General features: G+C 45.7%; 1 protein-coding gene across 5 annotated transcripts in view; it reads left to right on the top strand.

Annotated features, from left to right (window-relative positions):
• Positions 1-5,690, top strand: part of BDNF (brain derived neurotrophic factor) — a 46,499-nt gene extending 40,809 nt beyond the window's left edge. For all 5 annotated transcript variants that reach the window (XM_075427006.1, XM_075427008.1, XM_075427010.1 and 2 more), the window contains one exon: positions 1,618-5,690. In XM_075427006.1, coding sequence (XP_075283121.1) covers positions 1,618-2,379 — 762 coding nt within the window. In that variant the 3' untranslated portion in view covers positions 2,380-5,690. The remainder of the gene's footprint in view (positions 1-1,617) is intronic.
• The last annotated feature ends 7,545 nt before the right edge of the window (positions 5,691-13,235 follow it).

The raw sequence follows: 13,235 nt of genomic DNA, 5'->3' as shown, positions 1-13,235 counted from the left end.
CGAGTACATATTTCATTTTCTTTATTTTATGATAGATTGTCTTTCCATGTTCGAGTCTTAAGAGTACTAGTTTCCCACAGCGTATTTGCAGGAGATGAAGTAAGGCTTTTTACATAGCACCCTGTTGGCAAACAGAAATAGCATTTACTCCAATGAGCGCTGCCAAGTATGAGGTACTTCCGAATGAACTTCAAAAGCTCTGAAACAAGCATTAGCTGCTTCTTCAAAAATGTGAACAATGCCATTGCTTTCTAGCAAGCAGAACTGGTGAGAGCAGGGATCGGAAGGAGGAAAAATAACAACTGGATGTGAGGGATGTTGTAGTAGCGCTTGGGATCAGACAGAAAGCATAGCTCTCTGTCACTGCAGGATTTGGGGGGTTCTTGCTGCAATAGTACCTACAGTGTGTACTCTGCGCTTGAGGAGGAAACAGTCTCTGTCCTGAGGAACGTACGATCTACGGAGACTTAGCGAAGCGCTTGGGAAGGAGCAGTTGTACAAGCCCAGGCTGTTGGGAGTGCTAATAGGAGTGAGTCATGCTGGTTCTGAGGCTGGTGAGGAGTTTTCTTACTGGCACTCTTTCCTGGTGCTACCCCTCCACGCTCAATGAGGACAGAGCCAAGCGTACGCGTAAGCCTCAAAGCGTGGCCCATAACACATGCCAGAGCTTGGGGCAGAATGTGAGAGAAACAGGCAAACTGCTGTGTTTCAACAGGGCGGCAGGGCTGGTTCTGCTTCTGGTTTTCATGCTGAGCTCTGGGCTTTAACTGGGTTTAAATAGGTGCTTTGCCTGCCTGAGGTCAGGCGGTATGGGGCTCTGGGAAACTACGGTACAGTGGTTCTGGTACTGTCATTTCAGGGTAGCTCTTTAGCAGCTCTGTAATCCAGCAAGTCCCTTCCGTGGCATTCACATGATGCAAGCAATCTTTCCAGTTCAAATTTAGTATGGTAGCAAGCATACTGTCCTGGACCATTTTCTTGTTCTATATTTATGCATACATACCTTCTACTTTTAGATGAGGAACTGGCCTGCTGAGACCTCAGAATTTCTATGGCCTCTTCCAGTGTTTTGAAGGTTGCTTTCAAAATACAAATGCAATTTATCTTTGTGCTGTTCACTTTCTTGTGGAGAGAACGATGAAATGTTTTTGGCGTAGAGAGATCTTAAAAATCAAATATTTGCATTTGCACTTGAAATGGAAGTCTTGCCTTCCACGCTTGCGAAGCAGCCTTTTACTGCTGAAATGTTGCATTGCTAAATAGCAGTTCTGCTTTTGCTGTTACTTGAAATGGGTGTCATCAGTCAATAAATAAGGAGTCCGCATAGTATCTAATCTAATACTTACTACGGAAAGACTTTGGCACGTAGGAACTCTGACTTGCCGGAATCAGTGTTGCCTAAGCTTTGGCATATGCTTTATCTGGAACTCTAAATCAAAGAACACCCTCGTACAAGAGTATGCTTTATCACCGGTAATGAGTTGCGGCTGCATGCAGCAGATCTCTGCAGAAAAGGCATAATGTCTCATAACGACTCAGGTGAATTTTTATTACTCTGTCCCTTGTAAGTTAAATCTTTTTTTTTTTTTTTTTTCCTCTTGTTCTTCTCCTTAACAGTTCCACCAAGTGAGAAGAGTGATGACCATCCTTTTCCTTACTATGGTTATCTCATACTTCAGTTGCATGAAAGCTGCCCCAATGAAAGAAGCTAGTGTAAGAGGACAAGGCAGCTTGGCTTACCCAGGTCTGCGGACCCATGGGACTCTGGAGAGCCTAAATGGGCCCAATGCTGGTTCAAGAGGACTGACATCGCTGGCAGACACTTTCGAACATGTCATAGAGGAGCTTCTAGATGAGGACCAGGACATCCAGCCCAGCGAGGAGAACAAGGATGCAGACTTGTACACATCCCGAGTCATGCTAAGCAGTCAAGTGCCTTTGGAACCCCCACTGCTCTTTCTGCTCGAGGAGTACAAAAACTACTTGGATGCTGCAAACATGTCCATGAGGGTCCGGCGCCACTCTGACCCAGCTCGCCGCGGGGAACTGAGCGTATGTGACAGCACGAGCGAGTGGGTGACAGCGGCAGAGAAAAAGACTGCAGTGGACATGTCCGGGGCGACTGTCACGGTCCTAGAAAAAGTCCCAGTACCCAAAGGCCAACTGAAGCAATACTTCTATGAGACCAAATGCAACCCCAAGGGGTACACGAAGGAGGGCTGCAGGGGCATAGACAAGAGGCACTGGAACTCCCAGTGCCGAACTACCCAGTCTTACGTGAGAGCTCTCACCATGGATAATAAAAAGAGAGTTGGCTGGCGCTTTATAAGGATAGACACTTCCTGTGTATGTACATTAACCATTAAAAGGGGAAGATAGTGGATTCGTGTTGTATAGATTATATTGAGACAAAATTATCTATTTGTATATATACATAACAGGGTAAATTATTCAGTAAAAAATAATTTTATGGACTGCATGTATAACTGAAGTTTATACAGTACAGTGGTTCCACAATCTATTTATTGAACATATCCATGACCTGAAGGGGAACAAAAGTCATTTGCGCACAAGTTTAAAAAAAAAAACACACACAAAAAAAAACAAAAAAAAGAAAAACAAGCAAACAAAAAAGTTCACATTACATTCCTCGATAACATTGTGGTTTGTCGCCGTTGCCAAGAATTGAAAATATAAAAAGTTTAAAAAAAAAAAAAGAATAAAATTGCATGCTGCTTCAATTGTGAATTGATGATAAACTGTCCTCTTTCAGAAAAAATAAATTGAACCAAAACATTCCGTTTACATTTTAGACAGTAAGTATCTTTATTCCTGTTAGTATTATATCTGTTTACTGCTTTTAACTTCTGATAGCGTTGGAATTAAAACAATGTCAAGGTGCTGTTGTCATAGTTTTACTGTTTCTCTTTTACTTTTGAACTTCCATCAGATTGAAAAAGAAAAAAAAAAAATCATTACCTTATTCTGGATTAAAAACAAATTTGGTTTTTTGTATGTTGTGAAGGTGTTTGCAATAGCAGTCCAACTACTGACAAAAAATAATAAAAAAAAAAAAAAGGCAACTGAAAAAGAATGGTGATGTTCCACTTCACATTGTTGAACTTCAGGCTCAAAGACAGCACTTATTTAACTGTACGGCAACATGCTTTTTTGGGTTATTTTCTTTTTTTCTTTTTTTCTTTTATTTGCTGTCTTTTGAGACCTACATTTGCTTATACCATGTTTGTTTGTGTTTGGGTTCCCCCCCCTTCCTCCCTCTGGAAGGATGTTGGCTGTGATCCTTAAAGTGTTTCACTTACCGTACAACTGGAGCTTGTCGTCTAGAAAATATTCTAGGGAGTGTTGAGAGCAATGATTTTCGTGTAATCAAAGACTCTGTACTTGGATCAAACGTCTTGGTGAGGCACACCAAGAACGTCGCTAGAAAAAGGGTCTGGAAAGATGACAGTGTGTCTGGAACCAGGCTGGTCGCGGGGCTGGGTAACTCAGCCAGTTCAGGAACAAGCACCCGTGTTTTGGGTAGATGGAGGCTCTCCAAACCGTAGTCAGCACTGAGCGGGGTCCCGCGCATCCCGTGAGAGAGCGGGAGCGGGGCCGTGTCCGTTGGTGCCCCTGCCCTCCGGAGCACGTCCAGCAGCCGTGGGCCGGCTGAGCGGGGCGTGCACCCTGCCAAAGAGGCAGCAGCAGGCCCTGAGAGCAGTTGGCGTTTGTGTTTGGGAGGCTCTACCGCTGCCCTCAGCCTTCTTTTATGAAATATATATTGGCATAAAAAATACCCTTGAAGTAAGAGAAGAGCAAGTGCTGGAGGAGCTGGCGTAACGTTGCTTAGATTCTGACGGATGTATTTAGCCCTATGCTCCCCCTCTAACTGTCCTGACAGAAGTAGTTCTAAAAAGGCAGGGTGTAAGCCTGAGAGCTGTGCATAGCGCTTGCACCGACTGCAGTGGGCAGAGAGGCAGAAATAGCTCGTTAGTGAGCTCACGGAAGGCAGATGCCATATTTGTAATTCCTGTAGATGAAGAACAGTAGCTGCATAAAGAGGAAAATACTGCAAAATATAACTGCTTCTGAATGCTGCAGAATCTGCATTACTCTGCCTTGCTGTTAATTAAAAACCTGGACGGGGCAAAGCTTATTTGAGATATGATTCCCCACAGTAATTCTCTTTGAAGAGCATATGTAACACTGAGCTTATGTCACTACTAGTAGAAACCCATACTGGAAGCTAACAGAGACACTTTCAAAACCAGGAATTTCTTCTGCTTGGGGTAGAAGGGCTTCCCCTTCCCTAGGGTAACGAACTGTCAGAGGGGAACCAACCCAACTGCACAATGAAAACCTCTTGCACTGGCCACATGCACGCTGGACCGTGAGTGAGAAGAGAGGGTTGTGTGACCCACCTGAACTTCAAATTTTATCCCTCCCCATCAATTGCAGATATTCAGGCTCCCACACACAAATCAGAAATGGAAAAAAACTTACTGAAATGTCTCAAAACTTCAACTGAAGTGTTCTTCATGCAATTTAAATGTTGGTATAATGGAGAGTATAATTGCCCAGTGGCCAGTACCTGTAGGTATATTATAATTCTTTGCATTTAATAACCCAAACATGGCTCAGGAGCTGTTCTCAGCAATGTTCCTAAACTACAGCAGAGAGATGGCATAATGGGGGCTCCCCTCAAAACCAGGGCTGGCTGCTTAGGAAGGGGAAAGGATGATGCTAATGAGTGAATAACAAACAGATCACTCATCTAGACTGGAAAAAAGAAATGATAGCTAGGACATGACAGTAATCTAATTCGGATACAGGAATAAAATAATTCCCACTTCAAATAAACTGAATTTCCAAAAGAGAAGTGTTAATGCATAGATCATGCTGGAAATAAAGTTCCTCATTTCCCAAAGTTAATTATGGCTATATCCTTAACTCAGAAATCCTCACCTGGCATAGGTAAGGGTAGTGCTGGCGTGGCAGAATTAAAGCAGTGGGGCAGTAGGTTCAGAGGGGTACAGGGCAGCCCGTGCGCGGAGGGGGCTAAGGGATGGAGCTGAGAACCCACAGGAGAACTGTGCCCCGTCACTACACCTGCAGTGACGTTCCCCGTAACCCGCTGATTGATACGACCTGAAACTGCCAATTAAAACTGCAGTCCCATGGCTCTCACCTGCCTGGCCTAATCCATCCATGATCCCAGGCTTGGCAGTTTTAGTCGAAACAGAGCTGGGAAGGGGGAGGGGGGGGGTTGCTTTTCATTCATGTCACTAAATTAAACTCTTGCTGTGGTCTGTTTGTGACAAAGGTATATCATGCATGTCAGCAGGCCTAGTGCTGTGTTAAAGTAAAGACTCTTGCAACTGTAAGTTAATGTCTGTGGCCTTGTTCTCTATTATTCACCTTGTGTAACATAAATATTTATTGTATATTTATATAATTTTATGGTTTTTGGGAAAAACTGAAATTGGCATTAAAATTTAAAAGCAACTGCGTCATATTGTAAATATAATTAAGCTATATTTAAGTGTACTGATTAACATAATATATGTTTAACTATAGAGTTTTTTATGTTTTTAAATATATTTTCAAAATATATATATAAAACTTGGGGTTTTTTGGGGGACCATGTGACTCTTTTCTCTAATTGTAAAACAAGCGAGTTTTACTATAAAGATGTGTGTTCTTTGTTTTAAAACAATTTTTACTTTATTTTAGCAATAAAATCTCACTCGGAGGGCAGACAGCCCCCTGTTTCATAGCCGGACAGTTAGCGTTGGGAGGGGAGGGGTGGCAAGAATTTACTTTTCATAAAAGTTGGGGATACTCACAGAATGATGTATTTCCATTTAATTCTAGCACATAAATCCTCATGAGACTAAAAACCCACGAATGACACAAATAGATTATTTTATTCAGCCGTAAAATAATGACCGTAATGGAAGTGAGGGGGAGGGGTTACTAACCTTAGTAACTAAGGGATAAGTGAGACATAAACTGAATAGCTATAGTCCAGTCATGTACCTGATTTTTAAATGGTGCCGTGTATATTTATAGCCCCTGTGCTGAACTTATTTATGACCCCACGGAGTACTAGGAGTGGAATTCCTTAGATTTAAGATATTGTTAGCATTTCTAAAGGAATATGCTCTACTATAACTGCCAAGCCTTTGTATATTTAATTATCCCATAGCCCTAGAACAATCAATAAATCTTCACGATGAATAGAAAACTTTCATATAACTTAAGGGGGCAGAAAAAAAGCACAAACCCAAACTCTTAAAAAATTCCATTGCTGTGAATTTCCCAAGAGCCCAGCGCCAGCACCGTCTCCACAAGAACCGAGGAAATGGTGCTTCTGCAGATTATCATTTATATTAAACACATATGTGTGCACACTGCTTGCTTTATCGTTGTCTTAAAATAAGCTAACGGAAGCAGTAACAGATACTAAAATCTTTGGTGTATGGAAGAACGGGGCCGCGTTATTACCACGCCATGCGCCTGCTCCTGGCTGCCGGAGCCAGCTCTGCTCCGACCCTGCCTCCTCCCCTGCGTAGGACAGAGATGGGTGAGGTTGCTTTAGCTTGTTAAATATACGTTAAACATACGGCATAGGTACCTAGGGAATGAAACGGACACCCTCACAACACCTGTCTGAACTACAGAGGAAGACGCGGGAGCTAACAATCCGTCCACACGCTCTACCGAATCCTAGCTCTGTAGGGGAAAAGAAAGATGTTTCCATAGCTTATATTACTTGGAGCAGAAATAAAGGCATATAGCTAGACTTTTAAATTACTCAGCTAGAAAACAACAGCAAACAGTAAAAGAAGATTTTTGAAAAGAATATCAAGGCTACACTGAAGTGCAAAGAGAGGGGGAGGACATTTATTTCAGTTTGTCCCAGGCAGATCCAATACACTGCTTCCACAGGTCACTTCTCCTAATTAAGGTCTCATTGAGAAGACACCTTCTGGCAGGGCAATTAAAGAGAAAAAGGAATGGATGCACCTGTTTGGAGTAAATATAAAGACCACTGAGGCCTCAGCTTGTGATGCAGTTTTAAAATGAGGAAGGTTCTGGAGGGGGGTGTTTTAGAAAAGATTTTTTCTCAACATCTTTATTTGAGTGGGCTTTTTTTTTTCTTTTTAACCACTTGCTACCATTGTGGGTTGTCAAAGACTGTGGTGTTAATGGAATGCCTGTGGGAGAAGAAGGCCTGGAGATGGCATGAGTGGGTACAACTTTTTGAAGAAAGATTTGTATTCACCTGTGAAATTTGAGATGCTTCAGGAAACCAAGCCTTTTAAATTTTATCCTGTTAGATGGTGGCAGAAAGCACTAGGAGGTAAGCTACTCTTTGCTATATCAATCCTCCGTTGAGGGAAACAGCCCATAGCTGCTGGTTTTTGCTTTCCTGTGCAAGAGTGGGTCTCTCAAACCTGCCTGTAACCTGCTCAGTTCTCTTGGGGGTCCATACTGTCACAAAAATATATGTATATATGTATTTGTCTAGATGTAAAGCAGCTACTGGTGCTGCTGGTTTGTCTGTGTTGATCAGGCTGGTGCTGTGTTGCTGATGCCATATAGCACTGCAGCCACCCCACCTGTTGCTGCAGGTCCCTGCTCCATAGGAACAAGCTGCAGAGGGATCCGAGGGGTGGTGATTCCTGGTAATTCCCCATTGCCCGGCGAGGCAGCGAGGGCTTCCCTGCTGCTGGGAGCCCTCAGCCACATCGGCTTGCAGCAGACACTGCTGATCTCATCAGCCCAGCTGTTGCCAGTTTGCTCACGCAGGGATTTTAGGAGATGAGGAGGAGGATTTGGCATGGAGCTACGAGGCTTCTGGTCTAAATCCTTCCTTTCTGCCTCTACCATCTAGGCAAAGCACCGGTGCGGCAGTGGGAAGGGGCACGGAGCTCAGGGCCAGGGCTAGCTGTAACCGCTGGGATTTGCCCGTGCAGGTTTGCCTTTAGTCCCTGCCAGTGGGGTGTCCTGCCTGCCACCTCGCAACTGCAGAAGGCTGGGAGACCCCTCCAGCAGGGCCAGGTGGATGGCTGGAATGAAACAGGCTTGGAAAAACTGAGTTAATGTTTGGAGAAGAAAGTTATTTGTATGTACTTGTACTAGCTAGCAGAAACATGAGTACCTGGTACAGGTGTTGCTCTTCTTCATTGGCATGAGGTGGAATAATGCTCTCCCTTATCTTCCTCTGAACTTGGATAAACTCCCTTCATATCACAGTAAAGAATGACAGAGCAGGAACTTCAAAAGCATTTGATTTACTTAACAGCAGTCATTTCTCAGGTGATATGAAAAGAGATGGGTTGCAAGGAAGGAATATCTCCTGCTAGGAGTGCAGAGTTTTGCGCTTTCAGAAACAGCGTCTCATGTGTCTGCACTCTGAAAATGTTTCCCCTTGATAAAATAATCTTTTCCTTATAGCATCCCCTCCTCCCCTCTATTAAAAAAAGACCCCGAGCAAGCAATCTGGTCTAGCTTAAGTCTATAAAGTACTGGAATTTCCAAGTTAAAGCTGCAGTTCACGTATGTAAACCAAGCTATCTTCGCCTACTGTTGGTTGTAATAGCCTTTAAAACTACTCAGACTCTAAATAAGAGTGTAGGTACTTACTGCACTAAATATTCCTTCAACTGGCAACTACACTGAGGATTTTAAATCATCCTAATAAGGTTTCCAATTATAATTTTTGCTGACCTTTAACTAAAGACCGCTCTGCTGGGAGACTCATTTTTGCTCTAACCTCAGCGTGGTCCTTCATAGAAGTTTCACTATATTTGGACCCCAGTCCTGGGAATCTGTTATTTACAGACAATATAAAGTACGTGTGGCCATGTTTGTGTTGCAGAAATAGTTAGCGCTGCCAACTTCGTCGTTTACGTCCATGAGACAGCCCAGTGAGGCCATTTCACTCCTGGTTTTGTGCTCCACCCTTACTCAAACACACATAATACATGCAGAGATTGGTACAGCTGTAAAATTGAGTGGAGGGATGTACGTAAAAGAGCTTTGAGGCACATGAAAAGAATGATTCTAGTGAGCTTTGTTAAAAGCAAAGTACAGATGATGTGATGCAGGGCAGTGGTATCTTGTGTGCTGCTGCCTCTTTTCCCCATCTTTGCCAGTCAGCTCCTTTTGGAGTAGGAATAAGCATCAGTAGCCCACAGGCAACTCTTTTCTTGACCAAACTGTGCATTGTTTTTTGGGTGTCTCTGGCCTGCTTTATTCTTGGGACAATCAAAAATCACCATCCTTGATGTCCCTGTGTGGCACAGCCCACATGGAGAACACCACCACTTCTCTGCAACCACAGGAGTACATTTAGTTAAAAAAAAACAACTATATAATCACTACATAACCTTGTAAATGAACATCCTTTCCACCCTGTGGGTGGTACTGCTCCAGAGGGTGTGGTCAAATGGATGTGGTGCTGGTGCAGATCTCTCTGCTGACAGAAGGTGCCTGCCAGTGCTGGGATGCAGCAACAGGGTGACTGGTGTGCGCTTCATCTAATGTCAAACCACCTCCCAGCTGGTTACATCTCTTGGCCACTATTCCCTTGGATTTGATTGACATATTAGTCTTAGAGATGCCATAGTCTGGCTGTTGAATTCTGAAGGGTGCACAAGAAAGTCTCACTTAGCTTCAGCTTAACTGTATACAACAGCTGTATAATCTTACACTTTTCCTCCTTTAAAATTCCCCCTTCTTGCTGCCAGCTGTGCTGGTGTGGAGTACTTGCCTCTCTGTTTCAGGGGATATAAGTTCAGACACGTTCACCCAGTCTCGCTGCTAGCTGCTGGTACGTACCCTCGAGCTGCGCAGGTCTCTGCCGGAGAGCTGTCACGGTGGGAGAGGGGCTGTGGGGATGCGGCTCTGGAAACCGCAGGGGACTCTCTGCTGGGTCCTGGCAGGGCACGGCAGCCTGCAGCTGGCTCTCCTTGCCTTGCTCCACAACCTTTGACTAGAGAAGTAGTAGGTGTAAGACAGGAGTTCTTGTTAGCTCACTGCAAGGTATGATATGGTGTAGGTGACCCCGTGCTTAAATTCTGGCAACGGATAGCGTCCGCTTAGCGCTTCAGGAGGAATAAGCCACGTTCCTGTTTTCAGAAGCTTTGTTGTGAGGGAGCTTGTCTAGCGAAATGGAAACTCGTCACCTGAGGTGCTAACAGCAGCTCTGTCTTCCGAGGGGAAACCGGGGCGAACGCTCCGAAGAGGCTGTTGGAGGGAAAGCATCATTTTGCATGTTCCCGTAGAATATGCATTGCCTTTAGCTTCCCAATAAGCTAAAAATCTGCGTGTGACTGTATGCATTGAGGCCCTGACTGTCAGATACTTTATTCTGGGAAGCCTAGCGAGCGCAGGGACTGTGGGACCCTATTTGCCAGCTGTTAAATTCAGCTTGCGCAGCATGGGACACGGAGGAGAGGCAGACGAGCACATGAAATCCCTTCATAAATCTGTCAGGTAGGCATTCGCAGTTAGCAGTAGCAGTGCTCTTCTTGTCTGTGTCTCCTCTAAATTAAACCAGAGATTCCAGGCATAACTCTGCATGTCCTTACGGCTTTATAATTGTTGCCCGCGTAGCAAGTTGAAGACATAATGAGGATAAAGTAGTGCAAACAATAGCTATACACGCTAATTAGCCCTGCCTGTCACTGAAAATAATACAGTTGGATGAGCTGACGATCTAAAGCCTTGCTTGAACTTTCGAGGCAGGAAGTCGGTAAGAAGAGATCCTGAAATAAAGCGTTTCTGTAGCCCCAGATGATTCTAGGGGTCTGCAATCCATTGCCTACTCAATGGTCACGTCATAAATTCCCATTTAGGACCAAAATACCTGTTGTGTGCTTGATAACGCAGTAGATATCTACTGTTTCTAAGAACTGGTGCAACATCTCTAATAAAGTATGTGTCAGGTATTACGCAGGGCTATAACTACGGTGTAATTTACAGTTTGGTGCCAGACTGCCGAAATGACCACCTACGCTGTGATGTGTTGGACCGTTTCGGAACAAAGCTGTAAGCTCGGAAACCTCTGCAAATCTTCTTTCTTGGGGCTTTCATTTTTCTCTCCTTTAAATAGGACAATTTCTCCTTAATCATAGAGCCTAATTCTGCCGTTGAAAAGGACAGTGTCTACTGAATTTAGTGGGAGGATTGAAGAGCAACTCAATAAATCAATAGAGAATAAACCTAGCAAAAGCCATTCTGCACAGAGTCAGTTTTAGCTCAAGCGGTCCCTGGGATAAAGACTGGTGGAGGAGTATTCTGGGAGGCAGTCACTATGAAATTACCTGGTTTCTACCCCCATCGCAGGCATCGGCTGCTGGCCACCGCTGGAGGTCAAGCTCGAGGGTGGCCAGACTGGTGGTCTCATTTGGTGTGGGCTTTTTCAGAAACGCATCTCCACACTTGCAGGGTGATGTGAAAAAAGCTGCTGTGGCAGGTGGTGCTGGCACGAGAGCCCAGAGCCCACTGTGGCGTGTGCCTGTGTGGCTTCCAGCCCTGGTGACCACTGACCCTGGAGAAGGAGCGAGTGGGACCTTGCCTGGTCTGGGAGGCAGCTCCAAGGGCATGGGGGTAGAGCCTTCTCCTGGGGTCTGAAAACAACCACATGTGTAACTTCTTCCTGCTACTTTGGTCTTTACGCTCCTAAATTGTGTGAGTTTGGCTTTCTGGTAAATTAAAGTCAGGCCAGTGGTCTGTTTCAGATTTACATACATGTATTGAGATACAGTTAGCCTTGGGAATTGAGCAGGGATGAGAAACCCAGTGTGTCTCAGCAGTGCCACAGACCTGACACATGGCCGCGGGCACACTCCAGCTCCCCGGCTCTGCTTTCCCATTGAGTTCTGTCTGTTGTTGTTGTTTCTCTGAATGTTGTTGATCATATTTTTTTAGCAGGTTGCTAGTCGCAGAGCCCTGTGCCTGGGTGTGGGCAGATGTGCTGCAGCTGTACAGCCAGTCAGGAATTCCCACTTTGCTTTGAAGCAAATGAGCTTGTTCCACCCAGGGGTTTTAATCCCCTGCCAGACAGAGTACAGACCCTCTGTCCTGGTTCAGGGCTGTGGCCGCCATCTATTTCTGCCTCTTCGTGTGCTATACATCATACACAGAGGTTTTGGTTGTTACCCAGGAGAGGGTTTTTCTGTGTCTGCCCCTAAGCGTCGTCAGGTCCTAGTATGGAGGTCCTTCAGCATCTGCCTTTAGGGTCCTGCAGTGTTTTGCGATGTGTGGGTGCTACAGCAGTATTACAGAATCACAGAATAGTAGGGGTTGGAAGGGACCTCTGTGGGTCATCTAGTCCAACTCCCCTGCCAAAGCAGGGTCACCTACAGCAGGCTGCACAGGACCGCGTCCAGGCGGGTCTTGAATATCTCCAGAGAAGGAGACTCCGCAACCTCCCTGGGCAGCCTGTTCTAGTGCTCCGTCACCCTCAGAGGGAAGAAGTTCTTCCTCATGTTCAGACGGAACTTCCTGTGCCTCAGTTTGTGCCCATTGCCCCTTGTCCTGTCACTGGGCACCACTGAAAAGAGCTTGGCCCCATCCTCCTGACACCCACCCAAATTATTTCCGAGGTGGTGCATTGTTTGCTTTGCAGTAAGGGAGGTTGGTGTTTTCTCAGCATCTGGCGTGTGAGGGCAGTTAAAAGCCCGTCGGGTGCTGCCTTTGCCCAGCAGCACCCTGACTGAAAGGCAGTGCGAGGCACGCACCCACGCTACGGGCACACCATGCAGGCAGCGCCCTGCTGTCCCCCTGACCCATGGCCCGGGGAGCCCCGAAACTTGCTGAAAGTGAGTATGGTTTTGGGCTGGAGGAGAGCCACAGCCTGGCTCTTGGGGGAGGAGGAGGATGGATCACCCAGAGCCTCTGTGGCAGGCGAGGGCTCCCATCCTGGCTGGCTGTGCTGGGCGGGCGCTGCGCCGTGCCAGACCCCACGGGACCCTTCTCCCCTCGAGTCCACACTGCTCAATGGCTGCTGTGGATCTGTAGAGAGATTTTTGATACGGACCTTTTAGAATCCTATACCATCAAACCCAGACAAGCTATCCTGGGCCCAGAAAGTGTACATGGGAAGCTTCTGTGAGCCGTATGGATGCAGAGCTCCACCAGCATCCCATGGGGTGGTGGGGAGGCACCTGGATGTGTCAGGCTGGCATGGGTGTCCTGTGGACCTTGCCAAGCCTTGTCCC

This window comes from Opisthocomus hoazin, chromosome 7, assembly GCF_030867145.1.
Source record: "Opisthocomus hoazin isolate bOpiHoa1 chromosome 7, bOpiHoa1.hap1, whole genome shotgun sequence".
Lineage (NCBI taxonomy): Eukaryota > Metazoa > Chordata > Aves > Opisthocomiformes > Opisthocomidae > Opisthocomus > Opisthocomus hoazin.
The sequence above is the reverse complement of the archived record's forward strand: the minus strand, read 5'-3'. Positions and strand labels throughout refer to the sequence as shown.